Genomic DNA, 22999 nt, shown 5'->3' with positions numbered 1-22999 from the left:
TTGCCATATCTGAGTTGCCAGCACCACCACTCTGGTGCTTTGGGGCCATTATTAAGTAACATAAGGGTTACTTGAACACAAGCACTGCAACACCTCCAGAGTCAATCTGATAACCAAGATGGCTACTAAGGAACTAATGAGTGAGGTGAATGTACATCTTGGAGAGCCTGGACAAAGGGATGAATCATGTCCCAGACTCAGCTGGATGGCTGGAGATTTCATCACGCTACTGAGAAAGGCACGTAATTTAAAAGTTATGAATTATTTCTGAAATTTTCCATTTAATATTTTTGGACCACAGTTGACCAAGTGTAACAGAAACAGCGGAAAGCAAAACTGGGTGACTGCTGTATAATTATTCAGCATCTACTACATGCTCAGCAAAGCAGCAGGAAAGATACTATGTATGAGACAATTTCTTCCCTGAGGAGCTGACAACCTTGCTGAAGAGTCACATATGTGAAATAGATAAAACAGCAACGAAAGGTACAGACTAAATGCTGTAGGAATTCAGAGCAAAGCACTGGTATGGGTTGGAGCAATCAGGGAAGGCTTCCTGAAAGAGTTCATATTAAGTGTTCATTTATGCAACAAACGTTTACCGACCACTAACTAAATGCCAGGCTCTGAGGACACAGCAGCAAACAATTCAAAGAGCTTGCCCTCACGAAGCCGGTATTCTAGTGGGAAGAGATGGAAACAATACAATGTCAGGTAGTGATGAGTGCCAGGTGTAAAAGCGAAGCAGAGTCGGGAGACAGAGATGTGGACGTGGGCAAAAAGAACCTAGAGACCAAAGCAGAGAGTAAGGGGTGTGGTCAGGGAGGGATCGTATTTTTTGTTGTTAATCCTCACTGGAGGATATTTTCCCATTGGTGTTTTATTTTTTTGGGGGGTGCGGGGGGTGGAAGAGAGAGGGAAAGACAGAAACATCGTTGTGAGAAAAACTCATGGATTGGTTACCTCCAGCAAGAGCCCAGACCAGGGCCCGGGCGGGGGAGGAGCCTGCAACCAAGGTAGGTGCCCTTGACCGGATTCGAACTCGGGACCCTTGGGTCCGCAGGCCTACGCGGCTAGGGCGGGGTGGGATTTTGATGGCTGGGGGAGGTTATTACTCTCTGGGCCTAAGTAGGAACCTCAGAAAACGGACACATCCAGTCCTTACCCGCATATTCAACGCATTGAAACATTCTTGAGAGTACCATAAAAAAACACACACAAAAAAAACCCCGGTAACTTTCTACATCGCCTATTCCCCCACCGCGGTAACAGAGACGGGACGCTGGTCTTGAAGAATCCGTAGGTCCGCTCGTACCTTGATGCATAATTCATGAACAGGTCGCGATTCCACCCTCCCACTTCCCCAGAAGCCCCTTCCGGAAGCCAGGGGCCCGCCGGGCGTTCGGAAAGGAAGGCTCAGCTTCTGCCCTCAGCAGAACCCTCCCTCACTTCCGTTGTGGCGTCACATCCACGGAGGTTCCACCGGGTCCCGGAGCCGAAGCCACTTCCGCCCCTCCTCGGCGTAACTTGTCCTCAGGGTTCCAGGCGCGAGCGGCGCCGGATGTGCTCTGCCGTTTCCGGAAGTGACTCGACCTTTGCATTTCCCCCCCCTTCCCAATTGCCGGCCCCCCCCTACATTGCTATTTCCCTCCCTCCCCCCTTTTTCGTTTCCGGCGCTCCCGCCTTCTCTCTGTGGCGGCTCAACTTGGACCGTGTGTGGGGGGGAGGGGGGGAGGGGGCGTGGAGGAATTGGGGTTCTCAGGAGCACTAGCGGCAGCACCACTTCCGGGTGAGTGTTAGGGGGAGGGAGGGCGGTAGAAAGGGGGCCACCCACTGCCTGGAGCCCCCGCCCTGCGGGTGTCTCGCACGCATTCCGTGTGTGTGAGTGTGTGGGTCTGTCTCGCGCCTAAAGTGCGTGCCCGCGCGCTCCCCCGCGCGCCCCCCCTCCCCTCGCCCCCTTCGGTCCTCCCGCCCCAATCGGCTCCCTCCTCTCCCAGCCGACGCCGCCCCTCCCGCGCTCTGGCGCCGCCGCTGCCGTCGCCGCTGGGTGAGTCTCGCGCCGCTGCAGCCGGCGCGCGCCAAGCTCTCTGCTCCTCCCCCCTCCCCTTCTCGCTGTGGGGGGGCGTGGAAGGGGGGGCTTCACGGTGTGACTGTACGTGTGTCCGTCCCGGAACCGGAAGTGGTTGTGGAGGAGCGGGCGATGAGGAGGAATGGGGGGGCTTAGGGGGCGGGTGTCTGTCTGGTGGGTGGCAGAGTTCAGCTCCCTGGAGGAGAAGGAGGGACGTCCCAAAAGAAGGGTCTTTGATGAAGGGGTGGGCGGCGACCTCAGGAGAAAGCTGCCAGGGGCTGTTTCAAGGGAGCAAAGGTGTTGGGGGGACAGCTGGGGTCTCCAGTAGATCGACCACTGTGCAGCCCGAGGGAGGTACTTCTGGGTGCAAGGCCCTTGGTAGGCAGGGACGAAGTGGAGGGGGGAGACCAGAGGAAGTGGCTGGGCCTGAACTGGCACTGTGCCTGACACAAGGGCTTGTGCATCCCCCTAGTCCCCAGTTTTCCCTCTGAGCCAGTCCTGAGGGCAGGGACCTTTCTCTCCCAACCCTTCTGTTCTCTGGCCCCTGGTTACCTGTGGCCCTGAGGATCGAAGAAGAATCAGTGTCTTCTTCAGGAGTGGAACCCAAACACTGGTGATAGAGATCATCTTAGTATCTGGGAGTTAGATTTCTTTCCCTTGTATCTACATAGGGGTGGCACTGCACTCCTGCTCTTATATCCTTGCCCTTTTGGATTGTTGGCTGGGGGTCCACCTGCCTTTGGGACTGACAGCTGACAGTCAAAGAATTCCTCCACAGTTCTCTGGTGTCTGCACCCTTAACTGGCCCGTGTAACCCAGACAATTTGTTTACAGAAAGTTCAGGAGCCCTGGAAAGGAGAAAGAATAAAACAACAGGAGGAAGAGAGAGAGAGGGTAAGACAATTTTGGGTTAATGGTTTTTCTGGTTTTGGGTGGAGAAGGGGTCATAATGAAATAGGTTTCTTTGGGAGACCGTAGGACAGAATTCTTTGAGTAATAGCAATTGTAATACTGGTGTTTGCTGTGGGAGAAAAATCAACCTTTTTCTACTGCCTCTTGGGGGTACACAGGAAGTTTTTGTGCAAAAAGTTGTCTCTGTCCCCATCACCTTCCATTTCCACCAGTACTCATCAGGAATGAATTACGAAATGTGCACGTGAAATTGTGGAGTAGCGCTGCATTGCGTCCAAAGGAGAAACTTATTTCTACTTTGGGGACAAATGGGCCCTAGTTGCTAGTATAGTCCTTGTGGCATAGCTTATGGAGTTGCTTTCCGATATTTGGAACCAGCAGGGTTGAGTTTAGAGTGGGGTCCATATCCTTAATATTACAGCTTAGTGTTTGGAGTGGATCTGTTGAGTGATTGAATCCATGGCAGTTATTTGAATTTGATATGACAGGGTGAAGTTTTCAGGAAGAAACAGGTTCATAGGTAGTTTGAAGTGGATAAAACTGTATGAAGAATTCAAAATACAGGATTTGATGGTGATAGAGTTTTAGGTAGCCTGAAAACGACAATGTATTGATTCAAAAGAGTTTTGAGTTCACAGCTTATAATCCTAGAGATGTGTCTCCTAAGAATCAATTCCAGGCTGGTTTTTAAAATGTGTTTCCCATAGGTTTCTGAGCCAGGTTCATGATTAAATATTAGGTGCATACTCCCTGAACCCCAGCCTTTCCCCCCTACCCCCCCCCGCCCCCCCCCCCCCCCCCCCCCCGCCTCACATTGCCTACATCCGTTATTTATAGTGGAATGGGCAGGGCAAGGGGAACCACTGAATTGTTCTTCCCACAGAATACAGGGTATGATGGTCCAGCAGTGCCCAGGGTAGATGGTGATGGCCCAGATTGCCAGCTCTGTGGTGGTAGTGGTCCTGTTGGTCTCAAATAGATGTGGTGTGATGGTCTTTTCCAATAGAATTGGGATAAACCTGTTCAGAGTTATTTTGTACTTGGGAGAGTTTACAGGTAGTAGGAAGGCCCTAAATTCTTTTGGGACAGTCCTTGAATGTCCTTAGGACCCGAGAAAAAGACTTTGTCTGCTTACTGAGTTAAAAATGGTTCTCTGTTTCTTCACTTCAGGCCCTTAACTAATATTGCAACCTTTCTGCAGTTGTGCATTTTGGAACAGTTTTGCTCAGTAGAAATGTCTGAGATCTGTGAGTCAAGTTCTTTCTGTAGTTGAATTTGAATTGATTGTTCTTTGCATCTCTATTTCTTATAAGTGCTTCTAGTTGGTGATTACTGAGCTGGAGGCTATAGAACTGATACTTGGGGTAGTTCCTTTGTAATTATGTGGTCTTTATATAATTTTCACTAATTGTTCCTAATAGTTCTCATCACACGGAAATATTTCTCTATTTGTTCCTTTCAGGAGTACTTTGAGCATTTTTTTTTCCTGTTTTGTGCTGCCTTCATTCCGTAATTATATGCCGTGTGAATTTTTTTAAAGGGGTTTGTTTATTCTGTTCCATCCTTTACCCAAATAAAAACTTAGTAGAGTTATAAGTTATTCAGTCATCCACTGATAATTCTAAAATTAGATTCCAGAAGTCTTGATTCCTAGGTGGTTGGTGTATTTCATGATTTTTCTAAAGGTTGGTGGTGCTAAGAGAATATTATTTATCTGAGAAAAGAAAATCATGCTGTATTTGAAAAACAGCAAAAAATAGTAACTACCGGGAAAGAGGCGGTGGTCTTCATCATGTATACAAAAACCACATGCTGGAGGCAGTGACATCTTTATTCCTGGATGGCTGGTAGCACTATGGAAGGATGGACAGATGGATAGAGCTCTGGTGTAAGAGTTCAAGTCCTACTATGTGTTTCATGGATGCTATGTAATACTGTTTTTTTCTTCATCTCTCGGTGCTTCCAAGATTTCTTTTGAGATTGAAAAAGAAAGAAATATGTAGTTCCTTGAACTTCTTGAAAGAAAAGTACTGTCCAACTTTAATCATAGTAAACCTCCCTTCTTATTAACAGTGCAGTGGTAAAGTTGAAATTAGAACCCAGATTTTCAATCTGCCAATACACTTCTCCCCACTTACTGTGTTTTTCCTCCTTTCCTGCTCTTTGGGACTATACTAGAGGTTTTCTCAGTCTAGGGTAAACCAGTGCTGTTTTAGTATATTGGCATAGTCATCAAAACTGCTGCTCTGTAGAGATGAGATTTCCTCATAATATCATTGGATTTCTTAAGGTTTCGGACTGTTAATGCATGCCTGCTTGGGTGTCAGGATAGTTTGCTGAGAGTTTCATGCCAGAAAGAGTTAAGAGGATAAGTGGTAAAGTAAACAGGTATTTGAGTGATCTTGTCCCAGGGGTACCCTGTTACACAACTCTGGGGGCCCCATTTATATGTATTTCTGGTATGAGCCTTCTTGATTCTCCATCTCATCTCATTTCAGGGATACAGAGTTTTAAGTTAGCCTTTTCAGAACAGCGTTACAGCATTTATCAGGTGTCATTATGCAGGCAAATACTGCTTCTGGTTGGCCTAGCATACTCTCCATGAACCCCCATTTTGGGCTGACATTTTTATCAGAAGCCCACAGAGCACATTTATCATTTTGTTCTAGGACCAGCTGTGGTTCTGATCTTCAGCTCTGTTCTCTTAGGAACCAAAGCAGAGTGATAGATTGGGTATCCATGGGAGTGGAGGGGCCCCTCCGGACAGCCTGGCCTTTTTACTCAGACTCCATCATTCTAAAATCAGTTATTGTGGCTAATCAGTTTTCACAGGATGTGGACAGAGAATATCCTTTAATTGCTGTCATCAGAACTTCATTTTTTAAAACATTAATGAGAACTACCTGAAAAATGCGTAGTCCATTCCTGGAAATATTCTTAATTTTATTTCGTGAATCAAATTACAGTGACAGAGAGTATGTACTTCAGTTGTATGGTTTTGAACCCCTTTCCCTAACTTGCTCTGTTATTTACTGTTTGCCTCCAGTTTCCTTGTTTGAAAAATGGGATTACAGTACCCTACTTAATAGAATTGTTAAATGATGTGAAGTTGTGAAGTGCTTAGAACAGTATCTTGAACACACTGAGCACTTAATAGATGTCAGTGGTGATGGTGGTGGTGATATTGTCCACTACATCACTTTGTATGCCCCCTAGTTCCCTCAGAAACTGCTTCACCTGAGTCACTGGTAGGACAATATGAATAGATACAATCTTTTTGGGGAGGGCGAGGCCTTGTCACAGGAATCCTATCTGAGGACATTCATATTTTCAGGCTCTCAGTTCCTCCTTCCTAAATTTTCACGTCCGTAATGTGTTCATTTCCTTTAGTCTTTAGAGGGATATTATATATTAGACCCTCCTTTCTTTTACTCTCTAGCCTAATTCTCTACTACATTTCTTTTATACATTACCACTCTTGCTGTTTCATTTCTCTCAGCTGGAATGTTAGACAAAGTGGGATTGTGAGTTAAGATTTGAGCCCCTTGCAGTATTTTTTTTTAAATATATTTTATTGATTTTTCACAGAGAGGAAGGGAGAGGGATAGAGAGTTAGAAACATTGATGAGAGAGAAACATCGACCAGCTGCCTCCTGCACACCCCCTACCGGGGATGTGCCCGCAACCAATGTACATGCCCTTGACCGGAATCGAACCCGGGACCTTTTAGTCCGCAGGCTGACGCTCTATCCACTGAGCCAAACCGGTTTCGGCCCCTTGCAGTATTTTCAAAATTTGAATGTGTGGAGTCCACTGTCATTCAGTTGATTAAATATGGAGTTTCTTCCTGGGTGATGAGTCCTGTGTTAGAGACTCTGGAGAGGTCCAAGATGTGATCCCCGCCTCCTGAGAAGGTTGGCAAGATTGGATCCCCTAAACTAATTGGATTGTTTCTTGACTTATCTTGCCTGAGGAGGACCTGAGGCCCCTCATGCTGGGAGGAAAGGGTCAGCACCTGTTTCGGAGACTGTCTGACTTTATTGTATTTTATAACTCAGGGAGCAGAATTTACCTGCAATCAATCCTCGGTCATTTAATATTGAGCTTCATTTGTGTGAAGCTGTTGTCACAGATTTGGTGCATTGTCTCTCTCCCTTGCTACTGTTTAGGAAAAAGTAGGCTGAAATTCAATTCTTCTTCCCTTTCTAGGATTTATGAAAATTGAGGGTGCTGTTTAGTAGAGCAAAAAATGTGATGAAACTTCTGGAGAAAGATAAGGACAGGGTTACTTTTAGAGAGAGATCCTTTATGCCTCACTTCTTTTGTTGAAGATCTTCCCTATTTCCTTAGTCACTACTTGAAACCAAGTTTCTGTGCTCAGTCTACCCTCCAGGTTTTAGTATCTCTGGTATCTGCTGCCAGCATTTCCTCTGCAGGACCTGTAGTTGTAGGTCACAGGTCCTTTCCCACCTGAAGCTTGGCTGCTCTTGGCTCCGAGTGATCATGTTTATTTCCTGCTGTTACTTGTTTCCACATTCTACCAGCCTCATCCTCCATCTTCACCGGCTTTCTTCTGGGCTGGATCTTTCCTGGTCCAGAATTTTGGGAAGCTACTCTTGACCAACATACTGTCAATTAAGCCTTTCTAGAAGTGATCAGAATGTAAAAATGAGTGAGTGGTGAGATGCCTCGGTTCTGTACTCATCTGTGACTTGCAGTGTGATTCTGAGTGATTCTTTTTCTTGATTATTCTTCACTCCCAGAGTTTTAAGCTTAATTATCATCTCTGTACAGAGAAGAATCAAGTTCTGAAGTTCAAACTCTTAGAAACCTAGTGTTTGAGAACTACAGAGCAGGAGCTTTGTATATGTGTTCTGGCCCACTGTTGTCCCTATTCTGAATCCCTTTAGGTGGAAATCTGGGGTGCTGCTGCTACTGCTGGTGCTAGGCCCCTTTTTTAAACTGGTAACTCCTAGGGTTCTCACTGCTCAGCCCAACATGTGTGGTGTCCAGTGTAGCACCATGGATGTTCTTAGACCTTGGGATCAGTGCGGTGTGGTCCCCAGGTATCATATGGTACACAAAAAATACCTTAACTTTGATTCCTGCCCATTTCATTCTTTAATTCCCTTGGGCATTTTGTGTTCTGACCTAGAACCTTTCCAAGCTTCCTAGAACTATAGATTTGTCGCTTGAAACTCAGAAATGTTTTATTTCAAGGAAGGAGAATTTACGGAATAAAGGAAAGAGGAACAGTGATAGGTACCCTGCTGTTTGAAGCTAGTCAGTAGTTTGCTTTGTGGGACTTTGGGCACATCCCTTTCCCTCTCATGACTTCAGTTTCTTTTCTTTCTTTCTTTTTTTTTCCAGCAAAGGAAAGTAATACCAATTCTGTTTTCTTGGGATATGGGAAACATTCTGTGGGTAACTGAGATGTGTATAAGTTCTTTCATCAGCATCTTAACTAGGATAGCCTCTGTTGGATAGGAGTATAGTGCTGAGTGGTTCTGACCAATGGGACTAATATGCTAGATCCTAAGGTCTTGACCACTAATTCCCAGCCATGTTGTCAAAGAAGAAATCAGGAACTCGTCATCTCCACTTCTCCATTGCTAAGCTTCAGATTTATTCCTGAGTGTGATGTGGTCTCTCTTTCTTCAGGTAGAATGGAAGAATCTCACTTCAATTCTAACCCATACTTCTGGCCTTCTATCCCCACAGTCTCAGGACAGGTAGGTGGGGTTTGCTTTTTTGCTCCTCCCCCATGGTGTACTTTTTTCAACTCTGAGTAGTAAGTTCTACTTGCTACTCGGAGACGAAGCAGGTGGAGACTGAAGCAAGACAAACCACCTGCTTTTTCATCAGGTCCCCATCACTGAGAATTGTATAGTGTTTCTGTTTGGCTTCTCTCTGGAAACACAAAGATAATAACTATCATTCCTTGATATCCAAGGACAATGCTAAGTGATTAGGGAGCAGACAAAATCAGAATCTTCCTTAAGAGGCCACTTCCCTCCCTTCCTATTTATTTATTTGTTTGTTTATTTATCATTATAGTTGACATATCAGTTTTAGATGTACATCATAGTGATTAGACATGTATGTAATTTACAAAGTGACCCCCTACTCCCCATAAGTCTAGTACTCATCTGGCACCATTTATAAGTTATTTTATCATATTATTGACCATATTCTCTATGATGTACTTTATATCCCGTAGCTATTTTTATTACTGGCAGTTTGTACTTCCTAGTGCTCTTCACCTTTTTGCTCATTCCCCTACCCCTTCCCATCTGGTGACCATCAGTTTGTTTTCTTCCTTTTCCATTTCTTTCAGATTGAGAACACGATGTTCATCAACAAGATGAAGGATCAGCTGTTGCCAGAGAAGGGCTGTGGGCTGGCTCCACCCCACTACCCCACCTTGTTGACAGTGCCTGCCTCAGTGTCCCTGCCCTCAGGCATCAGTATGGACACAGAGTCAAAGTCAGACCAGCTGACCCCACATAGCCAGGCATCCGTTACCCAGAATATCACGGTGGTCCCTGTGCCGTCTACAGGATTAATGACTGCTGGTGAGCAACTCTGCTCTTCTCCAATCTGAGGTGTTGATCTTCCATGATCAGTACCCCAGGCTGGAGGGCTCCAACAACATGGGGAGTGGGAAATGTGTTTGATTACTCAATCAGATTTTTATTAAGAGCCTACTGTGTGCCTAGCAATGCTCTAGGCATTGTGGGGGATACAAAGAAGTAGAAGATGCGGTCCCTGCCTTTGAGGAGGTGACATTCTTTCCTTCTCTGAATCAAGGAGTCTCCTGTTCTCAGAGGTGGAGAAGAGAAGGGAGTCAATCAAGGGGTAAATCTCACTGTTACTGGGGTTGGGGTGGGGACAGGGGTTAGGAGACCATTATTTTTCTACAGGGTTTGGGGTTTCCTATATACTCTGGGCTGGGGAGGTGGTAAGGGTTTAATTAGACAATGATCTGGGGAAATGAAATAGGATTAGGATCAGAACTGGACAACGTGACACCATCTCCTTTTTCTCCCAATCCTAGGTCCTGGTTTGGTAATCACGTCCCCCTCAGGCTCCCTTGTGACCACAGCCTCATCAGCTCAGACCTTCCCCATTTCGGCTCCCATGATTGTCTCAGCTCTTCCCCCTGGCTCACAAGCCCTGCAGGTGGTCCCTGACCTCTCCAAGAAGGTATCCTCAACCCTAACCGAAGAAGGAGGCGGCGGTGGAGGTGGAGGTGGCAGCGTGGCTCCAAAGCCCCACCGGGGCCGAAAGAAGAAGCGGATGTTGGAATCAGGGTTGCCCGAGATGAACGACCCTTATGTCCTCTCCCCTGAGGATGATGATGACCATCAGAAAGACGGCAAGACCTATAGGTATGAGTCATCCTGGGGCAGGATGGGGTGAGGATCCCTGTCTCAGCTTCCCTACCCTATCTGTGTCTTGCCCCTAATCAGGCTGTATGCTCTGCCAGCTTTCCACCTCAGAGCCACATGCATGCAGGTATTTTGCCATGGGGCAGGAATGTAGAGCTTCTAGCACTTCTCTGGTGCCTTTTTCCCCAGGATGGAGACCCTTTGGGGTCATCAGCATTGAGTTATTTTTGAGTGGCATAATGGAGGTCTTTCTTGTAATGAGGTTTTAGACTGGGTTTGAGATTCTATCTCTAGCTCCTTTTTGCTTTCTGCATTTTCAATTCCCATTTTTCCAAGAAACCTTTCTGGTAAGCCCCTCACCAGTATGCCATCCACTGCTCCTTGAGCCATATTTGTGCATTGAGCCAGCCTGACCCTGCATGGTTGGGATAATGGGAGGGGTCTATATAAAAAGGTGGGAGGAATAAGATGCCTCCCTTCCCCCACTTATGCTTATAAAATGACTGCTTACTCTCTGATTCATGGAAGTCATTTTGATTCTTGACTGCCTTTAAGTTGTCCATGGCCAAAAAGCATTATATTTGCATGTGATACTGTACAAAAATAATTACATAAGCAAACTTCCCTGTCCTTTGAACATTGGAAATCTTTTAATTCCCTCAGACCTATCAAGGGCCCTAGTGGGTTTGGGGAGTTTGGTCCCAGTGTTTAGAGTAGGATAACCACTGCCACAGCTTTGACGCAGACAGGGGCAGATATGCATGGCTGGGAGACTGGGTCTGTCCTTAGTGTACCGAGATGGGCAATGTTGTTCCCATTTTAGGAGCGAAGGGAACTGCGGCACAGGAAATGGACAGAGCCTTGGGCTCATGGATTCAGTTCCCGGCTCCACCACGAACTTGCTGTGTGACCCTGGGCAAGTCCTTTCCCCCTCTCTGGGCCTCAGTTTCCTCATCTATAAAATGGGGAGAATTCTGTTTTTGCCTCCCATTTGTTGGGAGTATATTTCAGATAAGATTTGAAATGTTGGGAACTTCAAAAGAGATAAAAGTAGTTAGCATTTATTATTGTGTTGTACACTTTTGTAGAGAGCAGCTACAACTACAGAGAATTTAAATCCCTCTTTGTAAGTGAAAGTGAGGGGAGTGTTGCTATGCAGAAAGTGTAGAGCACTACAGAATTCAGTTTATAATCTGAAAGTTCATTGCAGCTTTATTATTACAGGTATATCCCACTTTATACAATAAAAGTGTTCCTGGAAAATGTTTACATCATATCATATTATAAAGGTACCTGATAAGTTTGATTAATTTAAAGGCATTATTTTATATATCATTTCACAAAATGAAAATCCCTCTTAAATATATTTTGTAGAAATCTGGATTTTTATGTATTTGCTTAAAGTGAGGTCATTGTGACATGGAGGTTCACCTATACAAAATTTGCTGTGTTAGAAGTAGTGGGGGGAGGGCATGTTCTCTGGCACCCTGTGGATCCCTTCACATGGATCAGGGTCCTCTGATTCTGCCAAGGTTTTCTTGTTTATTAGTTTTTTGGACCTACATTAAAGCTATCTCTGGACTTCCCAAATTGTTTATATGGAAAGAAATGTGAATACACAATTAGAAGGAAGCCCTGGTGGGATTTTCTACACCCTCCATGTTTTTGGAATTCTTGACGGCCCTATTCCTAGGTGACTAAAGAGAACTCTGAAATTTAAGGGCAACTAATTATATTCTAGATGGACAGGATTTCTTCAGAAACTCAGAACTCTGAAGTTCCAATGGAATCTTTTTAATCACAAAGAATCCCTCTTTCTTCTTCTTCTTCTTCTTCTTCTTTTTTTTTTTAAGAATCCCTCTTTCGATGCATATGTGGGTCAACCACATCCATTCCTGTGGCAGGTGGCATTTGACTGTATTGGGGGAATTGGGTTCTGTTGCTCTGGACAGGTCAACTTATTTCTGACTAAAGAGTTCCTGTCTGTAAAATGGAAGGTCAATCATGGCCCTCGTCTGTCTTGTGGAACTGTTTTGAGGAAAAATCAGAGTATTTGAAATTGTTTTTGAGCATCTTAGGGGAAAAAATGGGATGATAATTCAGAATAGTTATTGTAAGCAAGGCCATTGTATTTCATGCCTCCAAAGGGGCACCTTTCTCTTGTTGAATATGAGATTCTCCTGGAGCTGTGCACCCAGTTATATGGGGTGCTGGCTTTTCTCTGCCCCGCTAACTGTCCACTGCCACAACTCGCCTAAATCAGATCTCTTTTCGACTACCCGACACTGCATTAAAGGACTTGTACTCTTATTTAGCTTCATAAGATTTCATAGTTGGAAATACTTTAATGGTCACCTATGCTGTCTCTTCCCTAAGCTTTAGTTCTCTAAACATTCCTGGAAGATGACTGTCCAACCTTTCCTTGAATACCTCTAGTGTGAGGAACCTTTAAATTAGGCTGAAATCATAGCTTTATAGTAAATAACTGTTTGTCCTTTGGCACATTACTTAACCTTTCTGAGCCTTTGTGTTCTTTTCTATAAAACAGGGATAATACTTGCTAGCTTGTTGTGAGGGGTGGAAACAAAGTTCCCTGGCAATATCAGGCGCAACAACAAATGGCAAACTCTTATTATTATCATCATTATTATACTTAGTACCTTTTGAGACTGCTGGTTATGTTGCCAGTCCATTATCGATTAATTTAAGTTTTGCGGATTCTTGTCTAGTTGAAAACTTTGATGAAGGTTATTTCTTCTTTTATAATTAGTTTCATATTAAGGATGTAAACAGCACTCATATATACTAGCTAAATGAGTTAAAATGAATGTATTGTTCCACTTTTAAGAAGTTTTAGCAACCAAGGGAAATTATTTTGTATCTTTAGTTCAGTTCCCCACCCAAGTGGCAATGTGTCCAGTTCCTAACCTCAGTCTTAGTGAAACTATAGTAGCATGAACGCAGCCATCACACTGGTGCTGTTAACATTAATGCAGTTTTATTATTTTAAAAGATATTTTTATTGATTTTTAACCAGGAAGGGAGGAGGAGAGAAACATTGATGTAAGAGTGAAACATCTATCGGCTATCTCCTGCATGCCCCCTACTGGGGATGGAGCCCGAACCCAGGCTTGTGTCCTGACTGGGAATCCAACTGGCAACCTTTTGGTGCACTGGATGACACCCAACTAACTGATCCATACCAGCCAGCGCAATGCAGTTTTATTATTAGGGAACACTGGCTTACTTTTGACTGTTCTGTTTGCTGGCCCTTGTAGAGGCAGATATTTAATTTATCTCTCTATTTACAGACCAGAAAATTAAGGTCTGGATTGATGAGCAATCCTATAACTGAACCCTGAGTAGAGAGCCTAGGTGTCCAGATTTCCTGTTGGGTGTCTTCCATTGGCTGTGTCCATTAGACTGTGCTACCTATAAGCAGAACCTCCCCATCTCCTCTACAATGGTTGGGCATCCTAGATAATAGTCAGGGATTGGTAAACTGGTAATTTAGTTTCCTTCAGATTTATCAAGTAACTAAAGTAAACGAAATTGGCCTTAATGATTAGAATTTTAATAGAAGCATTAATAGAAACCATACCCCAGCTAACAGTGATATCTTTTTCTCTGAGGAGCTCAGAGTTCTTTGTAGCCTTGATCTCAGTTATTCTCCAGAGATTCTCCTAGAATCAGGAAAAAGTAGAAATCATCCCTCACACCATCCCAAGCCCCTCTTACAGTGATAAATTGGGAGGACCCAAAGAAGAGGGATTTGTCCCAGTTACCTGGCTTCTAGGCTATTGCCCTTTCTACCAGTCCACGTTGTACACTGGTGACTTGTTTAGAAATGTTAGGGTTCTAGCTCACATATAAACACCTTTTATCCAATAATGTCTGAATAGTTGTGGTTTGTCCTCAGAGGCCTTCTTACTTGGTATTGTTGGACAGTGTCAGAGCAGGAAGATTACCAACTCAGGGGATGAATAAAAGTGTACTCAGATTCTATTGATGTCAACCCAAAGTGCTAATGTTGGCTCCATGTGTGAGGAAAGAGGAAAGCCTTAGCACGGAAGCTTGGTGTTTTGCAAATCTTTTTCTCCTACATATTTGAGGGACACAACCCACTCCTAACAGATACCTTGGCTCATTGCAAAAGTGGTTTTCACTTGATTGCCTAGGGGGTGGGGGTGGTTGGCTCGTGAAACGTCAGATACAGGATGGAGGCCAGATAAACATGAGTTGGAAAAGCCCCTCCCAAGTACTGAAATTCTGATACTTCCCCACCCCCATCCCTCTAGAAATCATGGCAAAAAGGAAATAGAAAATCTGAGAGAAGGCTGTATCTGAAGAAGATGGGAAAGGAGACCAGGGTAATCTAGTCAGTTTGTCCTCATCATTTCAGGAGCTTGAGGAATACCTGATGGATGTACTTTTTACATGGGGAATTGAAGGAAAGAGTTCTTTAAAATTAAAATTATAGGCAGAAGGAAAACAGAAGTTAGCTGATGATCCTAGCCCAGCGAAATTCACATCAGCCAAAGCCCGTAATAAGATTTTTCTGACTTCCTTGGTTGAATTCTTGTTTTTGTACACACTTGGGAATCCAATTATTCAGCAAATATGTATTGAGTATTTATATTGTACTGGGCTGTGTTAGAAGCTTCAACTATAAAAATAAATAAAACAGCTCCTCTCCTGGACCTTACAATGTAGTTGGAATAAGAGAGAGATCAGAAAGGTTGGCTTCTTTGGAAGTGGAGGGGAGGGTTCAGCAATGCCCTCTTGGTGGGAAAGCTTCTAACTGCTGCCCTCACTTGGCCCAGGTGCCGGATGTGCTCACTGACATTCTACTCAAAGTCGGAGATGCAGATCCACTCCAAGTCACACACCGAGACCAAGCCCCACAAGTGCCCACATTGTTCCAAGACCTTCGCCAACAGCTCCTACCTGGCCCAGCACATCCGTATCCACTCAGGGGCTAAACCCTACAGTTGTAACTTCTGTGAGAAATCCTTCCGCCAGCTATCTCACCTCCAGCAGCACACCCGGTAAGGCTGCTCTTGATTTTACCCCTCTACCTGGCCTTGAACCCCTCCACCCTGAGACCATGTTGCCAGTGCCTATTGTTCCCTCCACACGTTTCCTTTTCAATTTTGCCCTTTGGGAGCCTCAATTCTCTCCCATTACTGTTTGTGAAAATTAAACTATGTCTTAGGAGTTTGGTGTGGGGGGCCTGGAAAATTGTGGTCTTCAATCCCAAAGTCTGGAACGATTTTTGTGGTTTCTCTCTGTGTCTGTGTTTGGAAATCTTCTGCAGAGCAGGCCCTGCATTTACTATATGCTTCAGTTCAGAGCCAAGGTGTGCATTCAACTTCAGGTCCATGGGGAACAGGCGGTATTGGTCTTTGTTCAAATTACAGTTTGGAAGCAGGGTATCTGTGGTGAGTGTGTAACCTTAGCACCAAACGGAGGGTTGACGAAACTGAAATCTTTAAGGTTACCAGGAGCCAGGGGTTGCAGCTCTTCATCATCTCACTGCCATTCTAGCCACCGACTTAAGATCAGCAACAACCTAGATCTTGGTGTCCTCGTCATTAGCCTCTCCAGGCCGGAGTGTGTTTGGGAGGAGGGAGGAGGGGGTGTTCTCATCCCTCAAGCAACATCATTTCACCCAGCAGAGAGCTGAGCCCGTGGTATCGAACTGCTTCCTCCTCCCCCCTTCCTTCCTCTCCTCTCCGGCAGGATCCACTCTAAGATGCACACGGAGACCATCAAGCCCCACAAGTGCCCGCACTGCTCCAAGAGCTTCGCCAACACCTCCTACCTGGCTCAGCACCTCCGTATCCACTCGGGGGCCAAGCCCTACAACTGTTCCTACTGCCAGAAGGCCTTCCGCCAGCTCTCCCACCTCCAGCAGCACACACGGTAAGGGAGAGTGGCGGGCTACTGCCCCCGCCCTGCTGGCATGCCCTCCCCACCCCCGCCCCGGACACACACAACAACCCGCATGCGGGGGGCGGGGGAGAAACCTGGCTGGAGGAGAGACCTGGCTGGAGGAGAACACGACTGGCGTCTGGGAAAAAGAACAAGCAGCAACATGGAGCTTGAGGAATACATGGATGCTCAGAGAGAGCCTTTCTGAGGCAAAAGCTACATTGGGGAGATGCAGTGACTGATATTCCTGGATGCATGGGAGGAAGAGATTGATCTGGAGCAGAGACAACTTTATTTTCCTCATTTCCTTCCTTGAATATACCCATGCACACATCTTGCAAGGTTTTCTCCTTGATGCCAAAGCTGGGGCATTTGAAGATGTTACCTCTAGTCCTTAGAGCACTGCTCATGAATGGGAGATACAGACTTTAGCTGGGTACCAGCCTGGTGACAAAGCAACAAGCAAGCTCCAAGGGATGCCAGGAGTAGAGAACAAAACCAAACATGTCTTAAATCTTAAAGAGCCACAAACAGTGAAAAAGCTCATACTTCATAAGGATGTCTACTGTTTGTACCATGAATCTGGAGTGACTAGGAGGAAGTGGGCCTGCCAACTAGAATTGATGTCCTTTAATGTATCTCAAGTTGAAGTGGAGTCCAGACTCTTAATAGACACCTGGCTGCTTCTGGATGTGGTGATCTTAAAGTGGTCAGACTTCGTGCTTTGTGAAGAGGAGTCGGGCTTTCCTCACAAGGAGACATATCCTGTGATGTTTTCAAGAGTTTATACCAGAGGTCCAGAAAACCACTTGGCCACAAAGATGGTTCTGAAGTCCCTAATGAGGAGCAGATGTTCATGCACCTTCAAGTCCTTGGCTCATTTCAGTAGAGGTCCCAGTAGAGATTGTGAAAGAGGTCAAATTGATACTAAACTAGACATTTCCTGCCATTAGGGGGCTGTACTGGGAAAAGCCTGAAGGAATTTGTACAAGTATTCATATCACTGATACTTTCCACAATTATCATAACTCTGTATTTTTCTTTGACACTAGGACTTTCTCTGGGAGTAGTGCTTGAGGTTGAAGAGATAGTTTCTAATTGGATAGTGGAGGCCAAGGAAAAAGTGTTACGTGTTTCTTTTTGCCCTACCATTGTGTTGACCTTATGTTTCTGAGCATTCGTCAGAGACAGTTACTGTAAGGGCTTTCTTGTATACCAGATTGTGAACTGCCTGTCCCTGGGCTGCTATGCCACCCATCCCTCCTCCCCCAGCAGAGAGGAGCCCATCTTGAGCTGAGTGATGGCAGGCAATGAGCAGAAATCAGGCACTACAGCCTGATCCGTGTCAGAGAGCAGCTGAGGCATCCTGGAGATCCATCTCATACTACTCCCACTCCTGTGGGAGGGCAGGAGTGTCCTTGAGGAGGCTTGTTAAGGAGCCAATCCCCAAGTGGCCTTGCTGACATCCTTTCCCTTTCTTGTTTTCTCATCCCATGCAGAATCCACACCGGTGATAGACCATACAAATGTGTACACCCAGGCTGTGAGAAAGCCTTCACACAGCTCTCCAATCTGCAGGTAAACTTTCCTCCTTCAGCATGAGGCCTTGACTTTAAGACTCGGGGTCGAAGTGCCATTTGACTAATCTAGCAGTTCTCAAATGTTTCCAGGACCCCTTCGCACTTGTAGTAATTATTGGGGAACCCAAAGAGCTTTTGTTGATGTGGGTAATGTCTGTCTACATAGATATTGTGAAACTGAAAAACTGGAGAAGATATTTAGTAATTCATTTAAAAAATAGCAAACCCATTGCAAAACACAAATAACATTCCCAAACACACACACACCCCAAAAAATTTAGTGAGAAGAATGGTATTGTTTTACATTTTTTCACATTTCTTTAATGTATGGCTTACCAGAAGATGGCTAGATTGTCGTGTCTGCTGTGTTCAATCTATTGCAATATTATGCATCATTTAATCTCATACAGTCATGAGAGAATGAAAGTGAAAAGGCCAACGTTATTATTATTTTGAAAATAGTTTTGACCTTATAGATAGATCCCCTAAAAAGGTCTTGGTATTCCCTAACAATCCCCATACCTCACTTTGAGAACCACTGGACTAGTGGGACCAGGCATAGTCATCATTCTGACTTTCAGGATCCTGGTCTGTGCTGCATGAGGTATGCTTCTTCTCTTAGCCTGTGGCTCCTGAAGTTTCATTTGAAGCAATTTCTACTGCCTTCAGAAGGAGAGAGAACTTAGGAGGCAAGAGGGAAAAGTCCAATACACTCATCCTCATTTCTACCAATTTTCTCAGTCCCACAGACGGCAGCACAACAAAGATAAACCCTTCAAGTGCCACAACTGTCATCGGGCGTACACAGACGCAGCCTCACTAGAGGTGCACCTATCTACGCATACAGTGAAGCATGCCAAGGTGTACACCTGTACTATCTGTAGTCGGGCATATACGTCGGTGAGTGCTCAGTGTCTTCTCTTTCCTTTCTCATAGGCCTGTAGACTATAATCCACTTCACCTGTTGCAGGGAATCTGCTGTTTCCCTAGCTCCAACTTACAGAATCAGACAGAACAAAAACTAAACAGACCCATAGCAGAAGAATTTAGGGGATGCCTGATTCCTTAAGCCTATAGAAATCATTAAGCAATGATTCTTTATTTTACTTGAACATAAGGCAAAATAAAGCAACTTGAGAATTTGGGAGGAGAAAGATTTCAGTTACATATTTCCATTAGACTCCAGAAAAGGGTTTTAAAGTTGTTCCATTCAAAGACCTTTGAGAAAATGACAGCCTTTTCCTGTGCCAATCGAATGTCCATGGTGACTCTAAAGGAGCGGTCACCAACCTTTCGGACCTCACAGACCACCAGTGGTCCGGGGACCACAGGTTGGCAACTGCTGCTCTAAAGGACCCCCTACTCCTTTCTAGCCATTAGTGAGCCCTGAAAGTGGCTCGTGGGGTGAACTTGCCCATGGCTTCAGAATATATCTGAGTGTAAGTACTGCTCTATTTAAAGTAAGAGCCCAGGATGCTAGTTATAAGTAACCTCTTTCCTTCTCTTTTCCCCCCTCAACTCTTTTTTACCATCTCTCCCAGGAAACGTACCTTATGAAACATATGCGCAAACACAACCCTCCTGATCTCCAGCAACAAGTGCAGGCAGCGGCAGCAGCGGCAGCAGTGGCCCAGGCCCAGGCCCAGGCTCAAGCTCAGGCTCAAGCTCAGGCTCAAGCCCAAGCCCAGGCCCAAGCCCAGGCTCAAGCCCAAGCCCAAGCCCAAGCCCAAGCCCAGGCTTCCCAGGCATCGCAACAGCAGCAGCAGCAGCAACCACAGCCACCACACTTCCAGTCCCCTGGGGCAACCCCCCAGGGTGGGGGTGGTGGGGACAGCAACCCCAACCCTCCACCCCAGTGTTCTTTTGACCTGACCCCCTATAAGACGGCGGAGCATCATAAGGACATCTGCCTCACTGTCACCACCAGCACCATCCAGGTGGAGCACCTGGCCAGCTCATAGAGACCTGTGCTGCCACCCCACTGGGAAAAGGGAGAAGACGTTCTGGTCTCTTCTAACTTCTCTTGGTGGGAAACGTCTTCTTCCTTGACAGGCCTTGGCTCCATCTCCTTGGGCCTCAGGCACAGCCTTCCTTCACAGGATACCATCCTTATTTTCAACTCCTCTTCAAAAGGATTATCAGCCCTCCTGATTGGCAAAGGAATACTGAGCTGGTAGTGTAATCCAGCAGCCTCCCTCCTAAGCATAGCTTTTAAAAATTGGGAGTTGGTGCTCAAGGGGGGGATTTGCTATAACCTCATAGAAACGTTTCCATTATGGGCACTTACTCTCCCCTTACCCTCATAATCTTCAAAGTTGAGGCTGATAGAAGACTAGAGGCTGGCCCTCCCGGATACCAGAGAGAAGAAAGCCCTAAATGCAACCAGCCTCCTGTTCCAATCTTGCCTGTGTAAGAACAGAAGTTTCTCATGTGCCCTGACCACTGGGAGCCATTTCCCCCTCATGGTTTCACTTCAGTTCCTACCTAATGCTGGAGGAAGGAGATGTGGGTGGGGGTCAGACTCCCTTTATTTGTAAAGGGGCATGAGCTGAGATGTGGTCCCCAAGGGGCCAGTGATCCCAAATGGTCGAGGGTAGCTTAGAAATGTGGGATATGGTTTTCTTTGGAGCCTCTCCCCTTCTCTGCCAACCAAGGCCGTATACTCAGCCTCCCCATCCCAAAACTTAAGGAGCCGTGGGAGCTTTGTGAAATCCCAAACAAAGGAGTGTTGCACAGAAGGGAAAGTTCAGGGCAAACACAAGGACTGGACTTAGCTTCCTAGGTGCCACGGTCAGTTGCTGGACACGGATTTATATATAAATATATATATATAAGTATATATATACCCACTCATCACGGCCATTTTTGTTGTAACCATTTCTGTGTTTATAAATGCATTATCGCTGAGAATTTTCATATTTGATCTTTTGTTTATTTTTGTCCCTTTCCCCTCCCCCACCCTGTCTTCTGACCAATGACATTTTTATTTTCCTTTGTCTTCCCCCCCTCCCCCAATCATGTCAGATTTCAGAGAAAAGAAAATGGGAAAGAAAAAAAAAAAAGTCAGGAAACCAGTTGTTATAAAGCAATTTAAAATGAAGAAAAAACTTATGTACAAACCAAGGGGTGTTTTTAGAACCTTGTATAGAAATAAATTCATGTAAAAGGATCAGAGGCAGTGGAGCTACTGATGTGAGTGAGCACGGGAAAAGCTATTTGGAGAGATGTTCGAGGCCAGGACTAAGGGTTTACATTAGAGTTTCTATATGTGAAGAACGAATGCTGTGTGATGAGACTGTATCCCCAGCCACAGACGGGTACAGCTTTGATATTTCTGAAGTGAAATCTTGGTTGATGAGATTTTCTACATACAAATCTTACGGGGACTGCATTGCCTAAATATGTGACAGCAAGGTTTCAGTTGTGTTAAGACCACTAAGCTTCTTATCAAAGAATAGCAAGCATGGCCTCTTGAAAGGACCTGTACTGCCTGAGCATCGGTGGGCTCAGTGCTAATTCCATTTGGCATGTGTCTATATACATGTATCTTCATTATACGATGGCACCTGAAACCATAGGTTTCCAGTGGTGGGAACCATAACCAGGATTGAATAACATTGCAGGACAGTTTTCTGATGGTCAGAAAACCTGGACATCAGCCCTGGCTCTTCTATCAACCAGTGTTGGCCAAGATCCATCTTCAGCTGTTAAATGAAGGGATTGGACTAGACTATCTCCAAGATTCCTTTCTGAGAATTAAACCAAAAACCTTCAAGCCCTAGCCAGTTTGGCTCAGTGAGCAAAGTTGGCCTGCGGACTGAAGGGTCACAGGTTCAATTCCAAAAAAGGGCATATACCTCAGTTGCAGGCTCCATCCCCAGTTGGGGCAAGTGTGGGAGGCAACCAATTGGTGTGTCTCACATTGTTTCTAGCTCTCCCCATCCCATCCACTCTCTAAAAAAAAAAAAATCAATGGAAAAATATCCTTGAGTGCAGATTTAAAACCCCCCCAAAAAACGTTTAAGCACTGAAAGTGTGACAAAGTTCCCACACCTGATAACATGGCTATCCTCTGGGACTGCTGGACAATGGTGCTCATTACCCAATGGCGTGAGATACTCTCGAGTCCGCAGGCCGACGCTCTATCCACTGAGCCAAACCAGTTTGGCGTGAGATACTCAATGAAATGTTACTCACTTAATTTATGGTTCAATCTTTCGTGTGGGTATCCAAGGTAGTCTCCGTCTGTGGTGTGACATAATGCATATCACATGACCAAATATGCCAATATTTGTTAGCTTCCTGAGTATTAACTGCTACCCCCCCCCCCCCCCCCCGCCCCAGCTCTCACCAACAGTTGAAAAGACCTTTATAGCCCTACCTTCATCACAGGTATTAGAACCAGAATCTACTTTGTAAAAAATGATATGCTCGACTTGGCAACAACTCTATGAAGTGGGTACTGTTGTTCTCATAAGAAAGGAAATAGGCACAGAGCTTGAATTACTTGTCCAGGGGCATGACACTTCAGAGTGAAGTCTAGGTTCAATTGCCACGTCTTACCACATGCTCAGTAGTGAATGTGGGGTTTCACCTAATACTTCTTCACATATTTTGGTCTAAATTATGTGGTTGAAAACCTGTTTCATAAAAAACCAACTATGTAACATGGATAATCACCAAGAATGTGTGAGTTAGGAGTGACAATGATCTCCAAAACATTGCTTACTAACATCACCATTAGGTTATGGATTTTGAGTTCTGTGTCACTAGTGTGGTGGCAGCCCGTCATGCACTTGATTGCTTTCCATGCTGATGAAAAGCATCGTTTTCATTGTACTGTAGTTGAGTAGGGTGATAGCTGGCGTCTAATTGGCCCAGTTGTGACAGCTCCATGTTCCAATCTTTTCAGAATCCTGGTGCTAGTTTACATCATATACAAACTCGAATAAAAAGGGAGACAAAAACAAGAGAGGAAGGTCATTTTATGTGAGAATGTATTTGAATGTAAAATAGACAAGAATCCTGACAAAAAGTGTCGATAATTATAGATTTATTGTGAGGATTATAGATTTACTTGTATGTATAAGCAAAGTTGATACGCAATCTACTTT

General features: G+C 45.1%; 1 protein-coding gene across 14 annotated transcripts; it reads left to right on the top strand.

Annotated features, from left to right (window-relative positions):
* Nucleotides 1-1603: 1603 nt before the first annotated feature.
* Nucleotides 1604-21019, top strand: ZNF384 (zinc finger protein 384). 14 transcript variants are annotated; one of them, XM_079774967.1, is made up of 13 exons: nt 1604-1789; nt 1998-2047; nt 2903-2962; nt 8642-8712; nt 9318-9555; nt 9791-9838; nt 10038-10371; nt 11195-11287; nt 15195-15419; nt 16114-16296; nt 17805-17883; nt 18627-18785; nt 19427-21019. In XM_079774967.1, exons 4-13 carry the CDS (start codon nt 8647-8649, stop codon nt 19844-19846), a joined length of 1845 nt encoding a protein of 614 aa, XP_079631093.1. In that variant the 5' UTR covers nt 1604-1789; nt 1998-2047; nt 2903-2962; nt 8642-8646; the 3' UTR covers nt 19847-21019. The 14 variants fall into 14 exon arrangements, with proteins under 14 accessions (XP_079631093.1, XP_079631086.1, XP_079631092.1 ...); XM_079774960.1 differs by lacking the exon at nt 1998-2047 and having other exon boundaries at nt 1624-1789; XM_079774966.1 differs by lacking the exon at nt 1604-1789 and having other exon boundaries at nt 1796-2047.
* The last annotated feature ends 1980 nt before the right edge of the window (nt 21020-22999 follow it).

Source organism: Cnephaeus nilssonii, assembly GCF_951640355.1.
Source record: "Cnephaeus nilssonii genome assembly, chromosome: 6".
In the NCBI taxonomy this organism is placed as follows: Eukaryota; Metazoa; Chordata; class Mammalia; order Chiroptera; family Vespertilionidae; genus Cnephaeus; species Cnephaeus nilssonii.
The sequence above is the reverse complement of the archived record's forward strand: the minus strand, read 5'-3'. Positions and strand labels throughout refer to the sequence as shown.